Source organism: Misgurnus anguillicaudatus, chromosome 2 (genome assembly GCF_027580225.2).
Source record: "Misgurnus anguillicaudatus chromosome 2, ASM2758022v2, whole genome shotgun sequence".
Classification (NCBI taxonomy): Eukaryota; Metazoa; Chordata; class Actinopteri; order Cypriniformes; family Cobitidae; genus Misgurnus; species Misgurnus anguillicaudatus.
In genome coordinates, this window is record NC_073338.2 from 47,167,597 (window position 1) to 47,189,391 (window position 21,795).

At 37.0% G+C, this 21,795-nt stretch overlaps 1 protein-coding gene across 6 annotated transcripts in view; it reads right to left on the reverse strand.

Annotated features, from left to right (window-relative positions):
• Nucleotides 1-21,795, reverse strand: part of LOC141350977 (adhesion G protein-coupled receptor L2-like) — a 153,663-nt gene that overhangs the window by 80,518 nt on the left and 51,350 nt on the right. For all 6 annotated transcript variants that reach the window (XM_073856879.1, XM_073856873.1, XM_073856881.1 and 3 more), the window contains exons 3-5: nucleotides 14,713-14,926; nucleotides 8,413-8,522; nucleotides 3,392-4,192 (exon numbers count right to left, since the gene is read on the reverse strand). In XM_073856879.1, coding sequence (XP_073712980.1) covers nucleotides 3,392-4,192; nucleotides 8,413-8,522; nucleotides 14,713-14,926 — 1,125 coding nt within the window. The remainder of the gene's footprint in view (nucleotides 1-3,391; nucleotides 4,193-8,412; nucleotides 8,523-14,712; nucleotides 14,927-21,795) is intronic.

Consider the following 21,795-nt stretch of genomic DNA (forward strand, 5'->3'; position numbering starts at 1 on the left):
ATATAAGTGTTTGAAATGAAAAGGATTTCTTAATGTCTAGTGACATATCAGGTTGCCATTTTATGATTAATTGATATAAATTTCTTACATACTGTTCTTTTAAGAGAGCGCTCTACTTCCTGCTTTTTTTCAAAACAATTGCATCCTAATGACGAAAGCGCGCCCGGGCTCGGACTGATAAAAGTACAATGTGAGTGTGTGCTTTTGGGGGAGTAGGGAGGGGGGACAATCGCGCTGGGGCATGGTTTGGTTTGGTTAATGTGAGTGCGCCCTAAATCAAGGATGGGCATTCCTGGTCCTGGAGGGCCACTGTCCTGCAAAGTTCAGCTTCAATCCTAACCAAACACACCTGAAAAATCAAATTAAAGGCTGCAAATGACATTCAGTTTGTGTTTGATCAGGGTCTAAGCTAAACTTTGCAGGACAGTGGCTCTCCAGGACCAGGAATGCCCACCCCTGATCTTAATGAAGCATATTTAAACTAATGTAGTTAATCAGTTTGTCACACACATTTATTTGCATTGCATTTACGGTTATAAATGTGTAATTTATGACTGCATTAAACAATGTAGTCAAAATGGCACTGTCTCCAAGGAGTGTAGCAATTTGAAGCAACAAAGTAACCAGAGGTCATTAATTTTCAATAAGAGTTGGCAATTTCAAGCACCGTTAACAACAGTCTGTTGGCATTGCGAGGTGGAAGTGTCTACCAATGTAACAAAGTTAGGAAAAGTTAAACAAATTAAAAGTCCATTTGTTCAACATGTCACATAACTCACAACTCTAAAGTCTACAGTGTATATTGTATGCATAAACAGCCTATTAATGCAAAACGTTAAATGCTGTGTCATTGGTAAGTCGCTTTGCGAAATGAATTAATGTCAATGCAAATGGATAAATTGTACAAAAATATTGTCGCTACTATATCACAAGCACGCAACACTAAGCTCTTCGCAAATGAAGACACGGTCTGAACTGAAACACACTACAAAGAGGATTTAACGCTAACAAGATTATTATATCTCCAATACATCAATGCACTAATTCAAGAAGCGCTATTTATGCAGCATAAGCTGAGAGCATTTAATGTCTTCCTTTTGAAAAGAACCGAAATCTTGCCGGTCTACGTTGGCTCGCTTTCCAAATTGTGAATGAACCAGAATAGAGGACTGTACACACTAAGCACTATTCAAGCCCATTTTCCATACAACGGCCTACATGAGCTGCATGCTTTTCATTGCACACAAATTCCCCTTATAAATCAGATAAGGTTTTGCCCTCAAGGAATTAAGGGAACAGCAAAGAAACATTATAATGGCACCAGCTGTAAACGCACAGTGTTCCTGGATTAACGCATTACTTCTAGGTGTGAGTGGTACAACAGTGTCTCTGGTACACTTTTTAAAGGCTGGAAATTGCCCTTACATGTAATTACGCAAAGTACAACTCGCAGTCAGGCTTAATAGGTAGCTCATAAAGTCCGGTAATGAGATTTAATCGCTCCCATTGATGCATCTCGTTCGAGTTTCGGTCCGTGTAAATTCTACAGATGCTTCGCGGGCAGGTATTGCTTGGGGACTTTACCACGAGCCTGGTGAATCTTAATGGACGCAATTAATTTTATCTATGCGCTTCTCTGTTTCGACAAAAGAGACATTATTTCAGTGCCATTAGATTCTCTTTTTCGAAGCAGTTATTTTATTACAGTCTATATCGAGAGCTGAAATAAAAAATTATTGCGTTATATCGAAGCATTTAAAGAAGCGCACGGCTATTTAAGATGCATTAGGAAATGAACTGCCACTGAATGCTGACAAACGACTGTGTTGTATACGTTCAGCACAAGGCTGCGTTGCTCCGATTACGAAACTCTAATAATGATATTTTCATCATAAAACAGGCCAGATGTCCTATGGTTTTCTAACTGTGTTAGACTAAGAATGACCGTAACTGGAAAAACCTGCTGCTAACATTCAACTAAATCGCGGTGTCCCGGAAAGGTGTCAGAAAAGATGAATATTTAAGCTTCTCGTTGGCAGTGAGCCACAATCCTGAGTCGCTACACTGCCGTGATCACCCACGGATGGCAATTATGATAATTCAGTTGTTAATCACATTTACATACATGTGAGCACCAGAGCAAAAATGGGCTCAATGCATGCATTCCCCCTCATGCATGGCGGGCCAATTAAAATTCTGCTGTCTACATCGACTTAATTGTGGCTCAGCAGGGGGAAATTCAAGGCTCGACCTCTGCAAGCACACTGGCGGAGGACAGACAAAAGCAGACAGAAACAAACAGGACTGTGGTGAAAGGGGGTCACCGCTGCTAAAGGACGACAGGCACCGGCGCAAACCATTGTAGCAGGTTTTTTTGTTCAAAGAGGTAGGTGTGGATAATTACACTTATTCTCCTCCCGCTGATAGAAGAGAGCTGTCTAGTGACACATCTGGTGCCACTCAGCTCCTAAGAGATGAATTTCAAATCCGGCCTGTCTAGCTAATGGCCCTTGATGATTGATCTCTCCTTCTGTGGCGAGTCATTTCTCGAGCCTTGTCGCAGCCAATGATACATGTGCCTTGCCATGCAAAAGCTATACATTTCCCTTTACGCTTGCCAAATGAGGTTGAGATGGTCTAAATTTATTGCAAATTGTATTCTGAAAGAAACTGATCAGGGAGCAACAGCAATAAGTTGAAACGAGTAGTGTCATATCTGTGATTCTCGTATATGCCGAGCATTTGCCAAGGGGTGAGGTTAATAGGGTTACGGACGTAGATGGGATTCATTCTTCGAAACCTTGTCGCAGCCAATGATGCTTGCTTCTTGCCAAGCCACATGCAAAATGTGTGGACATCGCGAATGTCTTGGCAAATTGTATCCTGATAAGTAGCTATGGCGACAACTAACGTCAATTTCCATAAGTAGTGTCACCTCTAGGCTTTTCACGTATGCTGTGCATTTGCCAAACACGGCAATGGCGCCTTTTTTCCTGCGGTTGGTGGTCTGAGCTCAGGGGTGAGGTTAATAGGGTTACGGCCATAATAAATGGGAATAGGACTGCAAGAGCAGCCGCCTGATGAGTCTTTTTAGTGCAAGCCGTTGAGGGGCTCACTATGATAATCAACCTTCACAGGCAGTCATCGCGGCAATCACACATAACAATAATGTAAATCATCTCTGGCGCCTGAGCCTGGCATTTTTGTTTAGAGGTGGACTCTCTCTAGGTGACTGAGGAAGAAAAGCTCACTTCAATCTCACAGCTGTATCACTACTCGAAATGAAAATTCAGTCATCCGTAACATCCCACACTCTAGGCGTATTAGGTGCATGCTTTAAAAAAACACACTGCTCTATAAAACCAAACAGAAAGACCATAATGACTCTTACCTTCAGCTGGATCAGGCGGCCCGAATTCAAGATTGTACCGCAGAATGTAAAAATTATTCCACACATATAGCTGGTTATCCCTCGGGTTGTAATCCACAGCAGCTATGTACTGATACTGGTTGGGAAAGAGGATTTCAGTGTGCTCCCCCTGGCCAAGTTTGGTGTTGTACACGTAGTCGATTTGGCTCTTACTGGCCTCGCTTTCGTTCTCCTCGTACGTGGACCGAACCACGTGCAGCACACCACATACCATGAAGGCATTGGAGGCCGAGCGCTTGTCGTAGGCGGTTTCCCACGTGGCTTCGAAACGTAGAGTATACGGATTGAGTTGGCTGAGAACGATGCGGCCGTTGTTCTGCTCCGTGGCGTAGATGACCCACAGTCCTCGCTCATCCACCGCCAAGTCAATGTCAGTTTTGCCCCCCCAGCGATACGGCGAGGTGTCGTGGTAGTTGGCATTGGCAACAATGGCCTCTCCGCTCTTTATCCGTGTCCTTAGGTCAAATTTGACAATGTTTCGCGTGCGTTCCTTGTTGAAGAAAATAGCACCGTCGTAGGCCACAAATCCAGTTCCATCCACACGGTGTGGAAGCTTGTAGGTAGTCGTCTGTCGACCGCTCCGTAAGTCATCGAGAGAGGCGTACTCGATGAGCGTGTCTGTGCGATACGGAGTCCATGGCATGAAGTAGATCTTGTCCCCGGCCTGCAGGGGGTCTTTGCACCAGGCTCCAGATTGCTGTTCAGCCTCAAAGACAAAGGCTGGATCCCCGACTGCTTTCAGAGTCCCGGGACAAATGAAAACTGGAAAAAGGTCGGGAAGCAAGAGCAAGAGTTAGAAAATCAACTAACAATGTACTCAGTGTGTTGACTTCAACACATTCTTTAAATCCAATGTATGAATAAGTAAAACAAACACTTCTGAAGCTAATAAATCACAATCTCATTTTGGCAGTGTCAAAACTGGTGTTGCGTGCATAGTCGAAAGAAAACACAAGAGGTTAAGTGTGGATTGGTTTTGAGTTGGCCTTGCTCCCTGAGATAGTTCTCAAACACTTTTAACTGAGAGGAACAGACAGAAAGGAAGAAGGGAAACCAAACAAACAGCAAAAAAGCCCTGCAAATGAAAAGAGATGAGACAGACAACGCTAATGGACAGGGAAATTCGTTTTGGAATTGCTACCTAAATTGCCACAATTTTTCTAATGCCAATAGTATGTGGCGGGTTTGTCGGATTTGTTGCAAAATCCATACCTCTGAAAGTAAACACATACATGGTTTATGTCTGAGGAAAGAACAGACGACGATGAGAGGCGAGAGGACACAGAGGTCAAGGACGGGGGGACATGATGACAATGCTGTTCAGGACAGTTGACAGCCAAAGGGAGCATCTTTACTAAAGGAATACAAGCTAGTATAAGAAGAGCAAGGGTCTTTGCAAACGCACCCCCCTGTCCAAGTGTTAAACCTGTTAGATATGTCTCCATAGTCTGTGATGAACAGCATATCACATGCAGATGGCTACAGGTAGGTGGCCTCTCTCTCCCATCAATATCACATGACCAGAGGTGCCATGGAAGGAAAAAGCCAAATAAAAGTATGCCAGAATTTACTGCAAATCGATGTAACCAATCGTGTCAATCTTACTTAAAGGTGAAGTGTATAATTTTATGTATCACTTGCGTCACTGAATGGAATTGCAATTATTCAAATGGGTTTTCACTGTCTCAACATTCCCACCCAATGTACTGGATTTCAGTCAGGAAAGCAGCATGGTGATTACACTTTTGGGATGAATCAACCATGTATTTAAGCAATCTCTGCACATTCCACTGGGACAGGAGAACATATTTTAAAATGAATATAAATTACACACATCACCTTTAAATTTTGACATTGAGTTGTTTTTGTCTGAGGCTTAAGATCCTTCAGGTTCTTCAAGTTGGACAACCCAAGACTGTAGACGATACCAATACAGGTGCGAAAAGAACAACCCAACAACGTTTTTTCGGGGTGTTAGTTTGGGAGATCTTGTCGATCTGGATATCATGTAGGGAGATAAGGGTGGGGAGGGGTGGAGGGTTCAAAACCATACAACACAAAACAAGGAGCTGAGGACTGAGAACCAGAGCAGTCATTTACCTTTTTGCTCCACTTCTATTTTGAGCCGTGAAAAACAAGAGAATGGAAAGAGCGTCAAGGGAGAGAAGAGATTAGAACGAGCCCAAAAAACTTCAACATTTACACATACAGGCCAAGAGAGTCAAAGAGAACGTCCAACTGGGAAAATATTATACAGTATATGCAAAATAAGGTCTTCAGAGATGAATAAAAAAGCTTGGGTACAAACTATTCATATATACACACTTAAAGGGACACTCCACTTTTAAAATATATATATATGCTCATTTTCCAGCTTTCCTAGAGTTAAACATTTGATTTTTACCGTTTTGGAATCCATTCAGCTGATCTCCGGGTCTGGCGCTAGCACTTTTAGCATAGCTTAGCATAATCCATTGAATCTGATTAGACCATTTAGCATCGTGCTCAAAAATAACCAAAGAGTTTTTTTATTGTTCCAATTTAAAACTTGACTCTTCTGTAGTTACATCATGTACTAAGATCAAGGGAAATTCAAAGTTGCGATTTTCTAGGCTGATGTCTAGGAACTATACTCTCATTCTGGCATAATAAACAAGGACTTTGCTGGCGTACCATGGCTGCAGGAGGTGCAAGATATTACGCAGTGCCCGAAAATAGCCCCCTGCTGTTGAAAGTTACCTAGGGGACTATTTTCAGGCACTGCGTAATATCACTACGCCTGCTGCAGCCATGTTACGGCAGCAAAGTTTTTGATTATTACGCCAGAATGAGAGTATAGTGGAGTGTCCCTTTAAGTAAAAAAACACATGTTCTCTTCTTTCAATTATTATTTAAACTTAAACCGATACTCGATCCAAATATCAAAATTACGCATGATTTACTCACCCTCAAGCAATTCGAGATACATATGCCCATCATCTTTCAGACGAACACATTTGAAGTTATTTTAGAAAATGTCCTTGCTTATAATGTGAGAAAACTTCTGACTTTGAAGCCCAAAAAGTGCATCCATCCTTTACAGAAGTAATCCACACGACTGCAATGGGTTAATAAAGGTACAATGCGGGTGATACATTTTTCATATTTAAACTTTTAACGGTGCATTCTTGAACTCATGCTATTCACTGTACAACGTAAGTCACTGCGCACGAGTCGAAGATGGTGACATTACTGGAAGATAGTTATTAAAGTTTATATGAATACGTTTGAAATATGGATTTTTTTACAAAATGCATCGATTACCTGCAATAGACCCATTTGGAGCCATGTGGATTACCTCTAAGAAGAATGAATGCACTTCTTTGAGTTTTAAGTCAGAAGTTGTTATATGATCCCTGTTTTCTCCCATTGGAAGAGCAAGAACATTTACTAAAATAACTCCAAATGTGTTCGTCTGAAAGATGATGGTCATATGTATCTCCGATTGCTTGTAAATCATGGGGTAATTTTGATATTTGGTTGGAGAATCCAACCTTTAAGATCAAGATGTAAAATAAATTCCTCCTTATTTCAAAAGGTTATACATTATTACAATCAAACAACAATTTTGGTTAAGAATTATCATATGAAGAGTTTAAATGCAAAACCCTCTAAATGCGTCAACGTGGCGTTTAGCGGATTCTGCCAATTTTTGAAAGGCCGTAAGGTATTTGATGAACATACTGTATAGTACATACCGAGAACATTTGGTCAATATCATCTTTTTGACAGAGTATATGGGCAGTTGACCATACATAAGACTATTATAATCATTATTTATGCAGTTTTTATGGCTTTCACATTAACTGATTAGACTGTTTTAGACTATTTATGCAAACTTCTAAATTTGTAAAATTTTAGTAATAAATTAAGAAATGATGATTAGTTACTTGGGTGGCATACCTACTGAGGTTGATCTAGCATACCAAAGTATGTTCAGCCCAAACGATGTTCACCACACCCCTGCTTAAATGTCAATGACTAGTAGCATGGACATTTATTTTGTCAACTACCCATATAAACAAAAAGTGAGAGGGGTCTTTGTCCATGCCTTTCAGAAGAGAAACGTTTTCTAAGAAAATCAGTACAGAATGGTGCAATATCTGAGGAAAACAAACAACAACCCAAAATCTGTGAAAATGGAGCAGATAGGATCCTCCGCACAACCATCTGAAAAACTAGAGGCTTTCAAAATAGTGAAAATAAAACAAATCTGTAAAAGCGTTGACTCAAGACAGAATATTTTATTTATCAAAAGATCCGTCAGGTCATACTGCTGCAAAATGAGCCGCCTGGACAAAGAAACAGAAATTCTGAATATATGAAGAGGAATATATGAATATATTAAACGCAGGGTAAATAGCAAACAGATGATGTGTAGGGCAATCTTCACACAGGTTTCCTGTCATCAGTGAATGACAAACATTGGCAGAAGGTCAAATGCTAAAGAAGACAAAGGGGCTCTGTTCCAAAACCTTGTGAGCTGCCTACCTAGGGAGTATTTTTAGGTATCAAAGGTGCCCATGATGAAAGTAAGCTTTACAGCCTAAAACACTAAAATTAAGATAAATTGTTACATTTAATAGCCAATGCCAATCTGTATTTACATACTGTGCATGCTTTCATACACTAAATATTTACTAACATCTATGACCGGTGGTCAGTCACTAATAAGGTTTCTTTGTTACCTTACAATGTAGTCAACAGACAGCGAGGCAGCTCACTACATTTTGGACCAGAACTCAGACTTTGTATTAAGACAAGTCTGAGTTGGCAAGTTTGCATTTCGGCTATGATCCTAAATAAATTATTTACAATCAATTGTTATATAACAATGTTACTGGTAATGTTACATTTTAAACTATTACTGCTACATTGTGGACAAGTTAGTTATTTTGTTATCAGATACAGGCTTTGTTGAAGAATACTGTAGGATTACTTACTGTACGGCACACATTCGTACTGGACCTCAAGATACTTGTACGTCCCAGGACACGGATCAGGAAAGACATCAGATCCGGTGATGACGACGCACTGAGTCCGATTGTTGCACCTGAAAAAAGTAAGACCAGAGTAACATTGTATCAAAACATACGAGACTGCACATGTATCACACCGCATATTATAATGCATTATCACATTACAGTGATGCACATTACTGTATATTAATCATAATAAACATTAATGTCTTATAATAAACTAATAGAAAATAAAAAGTGGCAAATTTTCCTCACAAGGTACAGAAAATGGTATCAAATACCGTCATTTTTGCCAGGTATAGTATCAAAGCTAGAAATTCCAGTATCGTGACAACACTACATTAAATAAACTAAATAAACACTAAGCGACAGTTTCCCAGCCAGGGCTCAAGTCTAGTCTCAGAGAAAAAAATGCATTATTTTGAACGAAAACAGCTTGCACTTACATATCTTAAAACATATCTGTGCCATTATTTTGTCTTATTACAAAATAAAATGCTTGATTCTGATTAGTCAGTTCTGACATTCCAAAGATTGTTAATACAAGATAACAACTGCCTGAAACTAATAACACATGGTAACCAGGATGCTGCAAATTATTTTGACAGGTAAAGTTTAATATTACACAAAAATTATATATATTTTTGTGTATGACATTATATTTATAAATGATTAAACCAAAAAGTGTTTCCGTGACATTTGAACGTCTTGTCATATCTTAAAACTGAAAGTAAATGGGTTTTCCTCGCGGAAGGTCTGCATTCATTAAAATGAGCAAATATGTAAATATAATTAAATAATTCTTAATAAAATAACCAACGCCCACCGGCTCCCAGTTTAATCTATATATAAAATAATTTTAATTCCCATAAAATTTTATATACCGTATTTTTCGGACTATAAGCCGCACCAGAGTATAAGCCGCATCATTCAAAAATGCGTCATTAAGACGAAATAACATATATAAGTCACATTGGATTATACGTTGTGTTTATTTAGAAAATTATTTCACAAAATCTAAGCCGAAGAACAGACATTTAATCTGGAACGTCAAGTTATTCAACTAAACAATAGCCAACAGAACAGCAGGCTTACCAGATTCTGTACGTTAAAGTAATATTATCAGCATACAGAACTTACCTGGAAGGTTGAATAGTCTAAATTAACCGAACAAGCCAACTAGCGTGAAGTTCGCAGACTCGTCATTCCGCATCACTGATTCCATTAAATTACATAAATATAGGAGCAGCGTATAGCGGACTCTTCCGGCTGTAGACGGTAATGTTGTCTCTTGCCTCATAAATGTCAAAATTAATTCTTACTGACTTACAAGGCAAACCTGACTATAAGACGCAGCACCAGCCAAGTTATGAAAAAAATGTGGCTTAAAGTCCAAAAAATATGGTAATGGTACCTATTATATAATATATCCTTTATAGAATTAGCTATGTCTGGCTCTCTCTCAAGGGTTTTTTCCCTCCTAGGACTTTTCCCTTCTGATTAAAAAAGCCAGGAGGTTTTTTCTCCTAGGGGTTTTTTCAACCCCTGGGGAGTCAGCTGACATTAGCTTAACTTAGCACCCTCTTCTATGCGTTACATTATTACTACGCTTGCTAGTAAGGTTTAATCTTAGCCGCTGTATTTTGCTGCTTATGATATCCATCGATTCTTCTGTGTTTAATGTAAAGCTGCTTTGAAACAATTAAACAATTGTGAAAAGCGCTATATAAATTAAATTGAATTTAATTAAAATATTTCAAATCAATATTTAATGTTCCATCCCTTACTTAAGAGGTAAATAGCCATGTAATAAGCAAAATAATGTACAGGCTGCTGGTTGCCATCGTGAAATAAGCCCCTTCATTGTGAGACCAGACCCTCAGGGGGCTTATTTCTGCAAAACCAACCTGCTGCCTATACATTATCCCTTACACACCAGTAAACCAGTTTTGTGAAGATATATTCTCGCATTTTAAAAGGTTTTATTTATAACATTGCTTTTAGTTTCAGAAACAGCATGACTTCAGTTAATGGCCTGTATGAGTGAGATCTTTACATCTTAAAATGCCAAGCAACCGTTCGCACATTTCTCTAGACATCAATGCTATACGCATTCTTCCGTTGACTCTCTAAGCTTTAAAAAAAAATAAAGCATTGAATAAACAACACTTGTGTTCTACCGCTGGGAAAACTTCCTCTTTTATTCTTTCAGATGACCTTTAGCATAAAGACGGTTAACCGTCTGAATAAAAATGTGGGTGGTTTGTGCAGCCAGAGCCTTTGTATGTGCATAGTGTAAATAATGGATGAAATTAGCAAAACTTCAATCAAGCTTCTTATATGCACAGGAATTGGTAGCAAACAGACATCATTTAGCACAAGAGGGAGAGAAAAAGTAAACCGAGCTTCTCGGCAATTCACAGAAAGTTATAAATATTTCAGAAGGTGGAAACCAAAGTCAGTAAACGTAGCGGAGGAAGTTTTGAAAGGGCATTCGGAGACATGTCCTCTCTTAAGAGTTCTTTATTTTTTACTTATTCATTTGCTTGTGTACACAAACTGTGCCACGGTGAAAAATAAAACTATTTTACTTCTGTTAGCTTCCGTGAGCTTTAAGTTAAACCGGATCGCCAACAAAAAAACTTTTTTATTAATCAGGAATTAATTGGATCATAAAAAAGTGTTTCGTACTAAAACAAAGCTGTTTTGCATGGATGGGGAAGTTCGAAAAGTGAGATTTGTGACATACAATAGAGAAACAAAAAAAAAACATGCATACCGATGAATTGTTCCTAATACGATCAGAAAAATGTAAATAAAAGTAGATTTTTATTCTGATTTAAACATACGAGAAGTGGAAAGGTGTTAAAATCTTTCCACAATCCTGTATCAGTCATTTCCATAAGAATGGGACACTTCTGAAAGCGAATAGCCCTTACACAGCAGTATACTGTAGGTGAAAATGAGTTTGCGGCAGACGTTATACATCCCCCATAACTTCAGTATAATACTGCTCTGCTTTTATCTTTTTATTCAAGTGTGTATCACCGACTGATGTGATGCTTATTTTTTGCATGCACATTTTGCATCAAGACCCAGAATTAGATTTTTAGACGCTAAAATGTATACAGTGATGTAGAAATAGTGGATAACTGTTCAGTAATTAAATACCTTAATATAAATAAATAATTGGCATCATTATTTACAGATTATCCATGAATCTTTAATAAAAAGAACAATTAAAATTCAAATGAAGCCCTCGCCTAAGATTTTTAATTTTGACTCGAAACCCTTTTCTGGCTTTTCCCAGAAACCCGTACATTTATATGTCCATCAAGTGTGCCAGTCGTCTCTGAGAAAGACACATCGCAGCGCTTCTGTCAATTGCGTCTTCCTTGCATCATGTTCTTTAGCACAGTGCGGGACAGTATTCACACCACGCTCACATATCCTAGATGTTAACCACGCGACAGCTTGGCTCTGGGCTAACTCGGACCTCAGAAAGAAAATATTAATTAAGAAAAGAAATTTCATTACTTCTTGCCCAGGGCCATAACTGCAAGTTACTCTGGCAGGGAATATAAAACACAAAACCCTGAAGGATTCCCTCTTTAAAAACCCCAGCACTGAAGATAAATAATAAGACTTAACGATTTTCTTCTCCGCCATGTTTCCATTCAAACAGAGCAAGCGGTACGACCTCAGATGGAGAGAAGATGTGTTCATTTGCATGCAGAGGGGAACCGGCGCTCTGAAGAGACGTGCTGTATTATCGTCATTCATCCGTCAGAGGTTTAACCTTGACTCCGGCAATGTTAGTCATTCAGTAGCACGAGTTAACCAGCAGAACCAGATACAGAACAAATGAGAGAAACGGCAGAGTGAATATGGCCATTTGATGTTTATGTATTAATCGGGTTAATATTGAACCCTAGCCAGCTTATGAAATAACTACTTTGTCAACATAAAATGCGTTTAAACATGCCAGCAGTTAGATCTTCATGTCATTTCTTTTGATAAAATGACACCACTCATATAAAATAATATAAAACCTTTACACTTTTCATAAAGTTTTTTTTTTGTATGTGTGTATTTACAGCTTTCATTAACGTTTAACAACTTTATAGATGGTTTCATTGGAAGCATGTGATACACGTGTGGATCCGAACCTTACTTACGGTTTCATTTTTTTAATGTTCTGACTAGTTGCTAAACTGATCTCTTGAACAAATGCCTCGTCGAAAATAACAAATGTTTTTGTTTCCTAGGTAATCTATGTGTTTTTTTTTGCTTGTTATATAAATAAACTACGTTTAAAGAACTTTGTTGTTATTTATTCTTAGCGGAGTTTACCGGAAGCGATGGGGTGGAGAAGGGATGCTGCAAAAACTGTGATAGGACACTAGAGATCTCTTTGCACTGATTGGTTGGATAACAAGATTACATCAAACTTATTTAAATGAAACACTAAGGATGCAATGCACGGTGATGCATAGAGATATCGGATTGAATCGGACTAGAGATGCATAAGATTAATCGCGATTAATCTATAGCAGAATAAAAGTTTTTGTTTACATCATATGTGTGTGAACTGTGTATAATAATTTTATATATAAAAATATGCACACATGCATGTATAATTTTAAAAAATATATATATATATATATATATATTTATTTATATATTAACTATTTTTATTTATAAATTATACATAAATATACAAATATATATAGACCGTTTCAGCAGTAACAACATAAGCAAGCGGCTGTCATGGTCCGCACGTAACTTCCAGTAAACTCCGCTAAGAATAAATAACAACAAAGTCCTTTAAACATAGTTTATTTATATAACAAGCAAAAAAACAACACATAGATTACCAATAAACCAAAACATTTGTTATTTTCAACGAGGCATTTGTTCAAGAGTTCAGTTTAGCAACTAGTCAGACCATTAAAAAAACGAAACCGGAAGTAAAGTTCGGATCCAGACGTGTATCGTGTCAGCGTCCGATGAAACCGTCTATACACATGTAAACATTTCTTAAATATATACATGCATGTGTGTGCATTTATCTATACAAAGTTATTATACACACACACACACACACACACACACACATATATGATGTAAACAAAAACTTATATTCTGCTATAGATTAATCGCGATTAATCGCCATGCATCCCTAATTCGGGCCGTGTACGTAATAATCGTAACCGAATCGAATCATGAGGCCAGTGACGATTCACACCCCTAGAAACTACTGTGGCAGTCTAAAAATAGGTTAGAAAAAACAAACATGCTAAAAAAAAGGCTGAAATGTTTATTTACCATGTACCTTTATACTCAATAGCCGTAAAGACTTTATTGTACAATCCTTGTCCTTCACTGCCAATTCAGCTAACAACAGAACAGCAGATCACAGTGGAAGAATGCAGGCCCTAAAACGCCTCATAAAATGCTAAACTCAGATTTACAGGAGTCAGGTAAAAAATAGAGCCTTTACCAGCATCACGCCACAACAGAGGATGAAGTTTAACCACACGTAAAGCCGGTTGGAGATGTCGCGTTCATGAAATGTTAATATCTGGTTGGCTTTTGAAGTCACAGCACCATCAAAGCAGCCGAGCGTGGAGTCCACGGTCTGTGTATGTGTGTGTACGTTAACACACTCTGGCAGTCGCACAAGTATGTCCTGAGAGAGAGCCGGCGCAGGCACAAGTGTCACTAATATAAATGGTATGAGAAGCGAGCATTACTCAGGGCCGCCGCTCCGTGCCAGCGCTGCCATTTCAGCAGAGCTTTTCCAAAGTATACGGGCCGCTCGTGAGGAGGCAGTATGGAATTAAACTCCACGTAGACAAACAGCCAATGCATATTTCGAGTCTATTATGGGGAAGTTGTTGAGTTTTCCCCTCAAATCCCAAACTAATTTGTCATACGTGGACAAACAGGCAGAACAGAGCTTCATAACTTAGCGCTTATGTCAGAGCATAATGAGGTTTCGACAAATTAAGTTTTAAAGCGGACTAAATAGGGCTTGGAAATACAAGTGGTGCCTATTTATAAAAGGACTCGTAATTTTTCCTCAGGAGGAACCTTTTCATCTCAAGTTGGCACGTTAAAAGTTTTTTGATTATTCTCAAGTCAATGGAGCAAGAACGGGCCTTTGAAAAAAGCGACTTATTTGCTCGGCATAATTCAGCATCAAGACCAAATCGGAAGCGTGGAAACAGCGAGAGCGATGCTTGGCAAATGGCCGTTTACCTTTGAGATATGATTTTGTAGGCGTCAGGGAGGTAGCAGTTAATGTTTTCCATCTGGAACGGGTCAGCGTCGCAAATCTTGTCGTCTGTGCGGCCGTAGTTGGCGGTTTCTATCATGATGACATCACTCCCCGGGCAGCGGAGATCGATGGGGTAGCCCTCGCATGACAGCTCTCTGCGCACCAGGCCAAATGGTAAAGCTGCCCGACTGAAAGCTTTGGAAAAAGGAAATGAAAATTAGCTTTGACATCTTACAAGAAGAGAACGGTTTAGACATCAACAATATGGAATAGCAATAAGAAACATTTACTGCTGTCATTTGACAGGAACGTAAAAAGTATATATTACGGTAAGCTAAAACTATATATTAAGCTATAGCGTACACTAGTTTTTTTTCTGAACGTTTCATACGTGGCATTGATTGTGTCAACTGCAGCATTTCCTTGTTGTTTCTTGGTGATGTATTAATTGTGTAAATATAGTCTTTAATGAATGAAAACTTGTGGGACAAAAACAAGAAAAAAACAAACAATTGGCTTTAGGGCTTGTGTAAATGCAGCCTAATAGACCCATCACTGTCTATTATACTGTAAAAATTAAACAAACAACAATATTGGCAAGAAAATTAGAAAACCATTCACTGCTCTTAATGAATCGATTCGTTCTTTGTTATTGACTGTTTACTTGAATAATTACTTGAAATGAAAACGCTAGTGAGTGTAGTACTGCGGTACAAAGATAAGTTTGGTACGAGAAGCACAATTATTAACATTACTGATATAACAAAACTGATTTATTAAGATTTATTGAGATACTGGACTGTTTACAGAGTTTAGAGTAAGCTAAAAATTGGGATTTTAGTAGTTTATAAAAGACTAGCTTGATCTGAAATGTTTACATGTGTATATACATTTGTATATTATTTATGCATAATGTATATTATATATTAATTTATATATTTTTTTTTTTTTTATTATACATGCATGTGTGCATATTTATATATATATACTAGGGCTGGGTATCGATTCAGATATTCCAGATCTATTCGATTTCGATTCACAAGCTATCAAATTGATTCTATTTCGATTCTCGGTTCAATTTTTGATTCAACTCAATGAATATAGATTTAATACAAATACAATATTAATAAAAAAGAATGACATGCTCGCCTCTTGCTTCTTGGTAACATTGCGCAAGGCAAAAAAGAGGGTGAAGAAGACTAGTAATTAGATTAACGTTAATCTTACGTTCAATGTTTGCAGAAATAAATATGAAAGAAAAAAATCGATTATGCTCTTTGAGAATCGATTTTGAATCAACCTTGTAAAAAAACGATGAATCGAAAAATCAATGTTTTTGCCCAGCCCTAATATATACATAATTATTATTCACAGTTCACACAAATATATGATGTACACAAAAACATTTATTCTGCAATAGATTAATCGCAATTAATCGTTATGCAACCCTACTTACGCAAATTCATACATATTTTACGAGCTGGCTAAGTCGTATGAATTCGTACGAAATTCATCAAGCAAAAACTAACAATAATCATAAAAACCCACTACCGAAACCCCACCCCTAACTCCACTCATTACTCCAACATCACAAAGGGCAAGGCAAATCGTACAAAAATATACAAATGTAGTCGTACGAATTAGACACCTTGTAAAATACGTACGAATTGCTATGAGACAGCGTTGGAAAGACAGAAGACCCAGAGAGTCCAAAAGACTTGCATTAAAAGCAAGTTTACCAATCCAAGCCGTCATCTTTTTAAATTGTTAGTTCAAAGCAACTAAAAGGCATTTATGGTTGTAAAACTGATTTCTGCTAAATGATTACTAAGACGAAGACATAGCTCAGCTAGCTTTGTTAAGCCGTATTTGTCATAGATATGTATACATAAATTATGTAATTCAAACACTCCATACTGTATTTATAGTTCTGCCGTAAAAAATAAATTTAAAGAACTAAATTTTATTTCTAAAATAACAGACCGCATCTCTACCATAATGTCACTACATTGTTCTTAAATTGTTTTTGCGCACTGTGCCCTTCCTTCCAGCATTATGAAGTAGATGGGTCAGCATTTTTTCCTGACTATATAACATGTTAACCCAAATATACATTAATGCTTCCTGACTGCCATAATGTGTGACAGATCAGCAGATAAACGAGAAAACATTTTCCCAATATGAAAATTATATGTTGATTTGCTTTGCATGCCCTCAAAAAGCCCATCATACTATATAATATAATGATAACGTGCCATGCAGAGGCTGTAGTTATGATGTCTGCCATACTTTCCTATGATGCATGGTTAAAGTTAGGGGTGATGTGAAGGATATTACCGACCAAAATTTGAAGCGATGTTTACTATTGACCTGTCACAGATTATATGTTTATATTTATCTGATATGCTGTGCACGTACAGAGCACTTTCGATTTTGTAAGAAAAATATCCATATTTCAAACTTGATTAACTGTAATAACTAGCTTCCGGTAACGCCGTCATCTTGGACTCCTGTAAAAATGACAGCAGTTAATATAGTTTATAAAGTTTAAAATATGGATATTTTTATTACAATATCGAATTGATTACCTGCAAAAGACCTTTACTATCATGTTGGAGCCATGTGGATTCCATCTGTGAAAGATGGATGCACATTTCTGGGCTTTAAAATCTGAATTTGTTCACTAATCCCTGTTTTCCATTATAAGCTTGGAAGAGCAAGGACATTTACTAAAATACCTCAACATGTGCTCATCTGAAAGATGACGGACATATGTATCTCAGATTGCTTGAGGGTGAGTAAATCATGGGGTAATTTTGATATTTGGCTGGAGTATATGTTTATGTGCTTATACTAAGGCAGTATAATAAAGACAAAATGTATAATAATAGCATTCTCATAATCGCATGTATTAACATAGGGCTGCATAACGATTAATCGCAACTAATCGTTTGCAGAATAAAAGTTGTCGTCATATCATATAGTGGTGGTCGACTGATATGGTTTGTTACGATACCGATATTAAGAAAGCTATATGGCCGATAGACTGATATAACACAAATGTTATTACAGTAAATAAGAGACAAACAGAACATTGGTGAAAGTAAAAATACATTTGTTATGCATAACATTTTACTGACCGATTGAAAAAAAAGTAATAAAAAGGTCTAAATATCGGCCGATGTATCGGCCTCTGCAATATATTGTCCTGCCACTAATATTATATACAGTATGTTAAATTATGTATACAGTATATAAACAGATACTCAAACATGTATAATTTAAAGAAAAATATTTATATATGAAGTATTTATATTGACTGAAAACGATTAGTTGCGATTAATCGGTATGCAGCCCTACTTGGCTGAGTGATGCCATATGATTTCATTAAAAAATAGTTGCTTCAGGTCACACGTACGTCATGACAATAGCTTATCAATATTATTATCCACAGGTTCTTATCGAAAAGCACATCTTTATCAGTCAATAACAACATACAGTTCATCACTGTGCATATCAACATAATCAAAATTTGAACTGTAAAGAAACAGTCCGTTTGTATCTTTCCTACAGTAGCACAAGTATTTGTGGATGAAATGGGAAGGAGGAGAGGGTGAGCGAGAAAGCATGAATCTCAGCAGCATGAAGTGTAATTTAATCTATTTTACAGTCGTACAGATCGAAACGGAGACTCGCCTGGAGTCCACACAGGACTAAAAAAATCTATATGTCGTGCTTCGCACATTTCAGTGCAGTCAAATAGCTGTGTTTGGGGAGAAATGTACTCTTTTTCTCAATTGTGTTCTGTTCAACAAATGATTCGGACACATTTGCGAAAGAAACAATAAAACGAAATACATGCAAGCTATATTTTTGGCACATTTACAATGTGACACAAAGAGAGATTGGGACAAGATGAAAGAATGAATTGAATTTGCTTTACCTGGAAGAGCTATATAGGCTCAATTTGTGAAAAGGCAAAAATAATGCAGTTGCTGTCTCTAAAAAAAAACTATTAAAAATATTTCAGGGATACTGTAGCCTAAACCTCTGATTTTAGTTTTAATTTACTACTCTATATATCACCAACGGCACATTCGGACTTAATTTGTTATTATTCGAGGGATGATGCAAACTCTAATGCCCCGTGAATACTGTCAGACGGCGCAATTTTCTAATAATGATAAAAATGAACATCATCCTAACGTAGAAAAGCAATTTCCAAGAAATACAAATGCAATAAAAACTTTTTATGCGCCACTAAAATGAACTAAAACTAAACCGATGTTGTAACCAATACAGACACATGAAATATAAATAAAACTAGTGAAATTTTCAAAACTATAATAATATTGGACCAGATGTGCTTGTTTGTGATCAAAGCAAGAGTGACTACGGCATGCACTAACTCTCAATGATCACAGTTGTTAGCAGCAACATTTCATCCCAAGGGCTCCAGCTGCCAGTTTGTGTTTTTCTGCTCCGTGCTCCCCAATTAGCCTCTCTCAGCCTGTTGCCTTCATAAAAAACCCTGTACACTTTCTCATATTGCCATTCACTCGCAGCTCTGTCATGCAACCAACTACCCAACTCGTTTAGCAGCTGAACGCTAATTACCCCTGCGTGGTTCTGGCGCTGCTTCAAGTCTGTGCCAGCGGATTTAATGCTGCTGATGTAGAAGTTCGGATGTTATTGAGAAACTAACACTACGCCACGTCATGGTGACGCTACAGCAAACCCTGCCAAATATAATCACTTTTTTAATATCAAGAACCTTCATTCAGGGAGAATCAATATGGGTTATTTCATGGATTGTGCCAATACTAAGATATTGGGAGCCCGGTGGGCAATACAATACCAATATGCATGAATAATACAATATCTTTACGCAATTTAAAGATCCCATGTGGGGTTTAAATTGGGCATTCTATCACAATACTGTATAATATCAATAATTCTCTTAGCCAGTGATACAATATTTATCAATAACTCAAAAATTGCGTCCAACAAGAGAGACAATAAGACTTTCACTGTTTGGTTTTTAAATGACACTATTGTTTTGTTGTTACATCGTGGTGCACATGCAGATGGTACAAGTGAGCATGTTTTATTCAATCCAAAATGATGTGGAGTTTCCAAAATAAACATTTCGGAACACCTTTTTTATCAAATTAAATACATATATCTCAAAACGCACATTATCCATTGATTAGACTGTCGGCAGGTTTTAGAGCTGATGCTAAGTGAAAAATCATTAAGCACATAATTCATTACAAGTTTAAAGTTTACATTTATTCACATCTGGCATATTGTCGATTTAAGGCCACACCAAAATGATTGCAACCTTTTGCAATCCATGTGACCCATTTAATGTTCAATTCTATGTGTGAGTATCTGAAATAAAGTAGATTGCATGAAACGTATGGATTTTTCAAATGAAAATGTAATATAACACTGCCCTGTGGTCTAGTTTACATTAACACCTGTATGCCCTGAGCAATTCCAGCATTATGGATTTGACATTTGCAGTCAAGACTTAAAATATAAATTCTAACAGAATGCATTACCATTATATTAAACCATCTGTTTATATTTTCCTAAATCGAGTCCAGACTTCATAAAAATATCAGTCTATACCCGCAAGTTTTATGTTTTAGATGAAGGAAACATGAATGCGTTGTGGATGTGACCAAAAAAACACATTTTGGGGAGACAGGAATTCTGTAAATTAAAAAAAAAAACAAATCAGAAACATAATACCCAAAAAAATGGAGAAGGGATGACTTTTTAAAGAACATATAATATTTAAATTGTGTATGCACATTTATGAGGAAGAAACAACATCATGGATGTGACATTTTTTTTAAATTTGCACTTACTTAACTATGGAAAATAATAGGGGTGGTCGATTATGGGCAAAATCATAATCATCATGATTATTAACACGATTACAGTGACTTTAAAAATATGGATTTATTTAACCTTTTTTCTATGTTGCAATAAGCTAAATATGTCAAAGCAGTAGTGCCTTCGAAGTGCCTTACAAACACATTGGTCCAACAGCACGCAATTTATATTTTAATTGCACAATAATTGTTTTACCTCAATTTTTTTGTTGTTTGAATCAAAAATTGAAATTAAAAAAGCATAATTGCACAGCCAAATAAAATAATGAATTTTTTTTAACATTAACAGAGACTTTACATGGGTATTTAGCAGTGTAAATCAGACAGTTCATTACGATGCAATACAAAATGTTTTTTTTTTCCCGCCAGCGATGCGATTTTTGCTGCTATATAAAAAGCTTCTTCGATGTGATTACGATTTGATCTTATTCAATTAATTTATCGATATTTTAATATTATGTGCCTAGTTAAGTAGTTACATTTTTACTTACAAATGCAACCAAAATATATAACATGAACATTTAATAACAAAAATAAAAATAAAAATAAAGTAAAATGAATAATGAGGGGCAAAATGTCACATAAAATTAAGCTTATGATGGTAACAGTCAAAGTATTTCAGTATTTTGTGCCAAAATATGCAGTAGTAACAATCACTAAGGTAGTTGTAAATTGAAAATAGTTTTTTCGCTGCTACAACCGCTTTGTTGCTGCATCGCATTCACTTGCTGACGCTAGCAGATGAAAATAAACAGAAATATGCACGAAATGAGGAATGAGGACATAGAGAATGTCAAAATAATCGTACCTCAAATTGATTTTTTTATGTGTGGGATCGATGCATCGGATTGTTAGAAATAAAACCGATGTATTGATCAACATCGATGTATTGTTACACCCCTAGTATTTAAACCACCAAAAATTGCCATCTAAAATATCAGTATAGTTAAAAACTTTGCGTAAAATCTTAACTTTTCATGGAAAGGTTGACATTTGCACGGAATTGGCCACCTATAAAACCACAGAGACTGGATTAAAACTATACTACTTGCTGTTTGGACCCTCAATTATTTTATTTGTCTTTGTATTGGCACCATAATTAAATTAGAGTCTAACAACCAAAGATAACAACACAGAAATTCATTCAAATATTGTGAT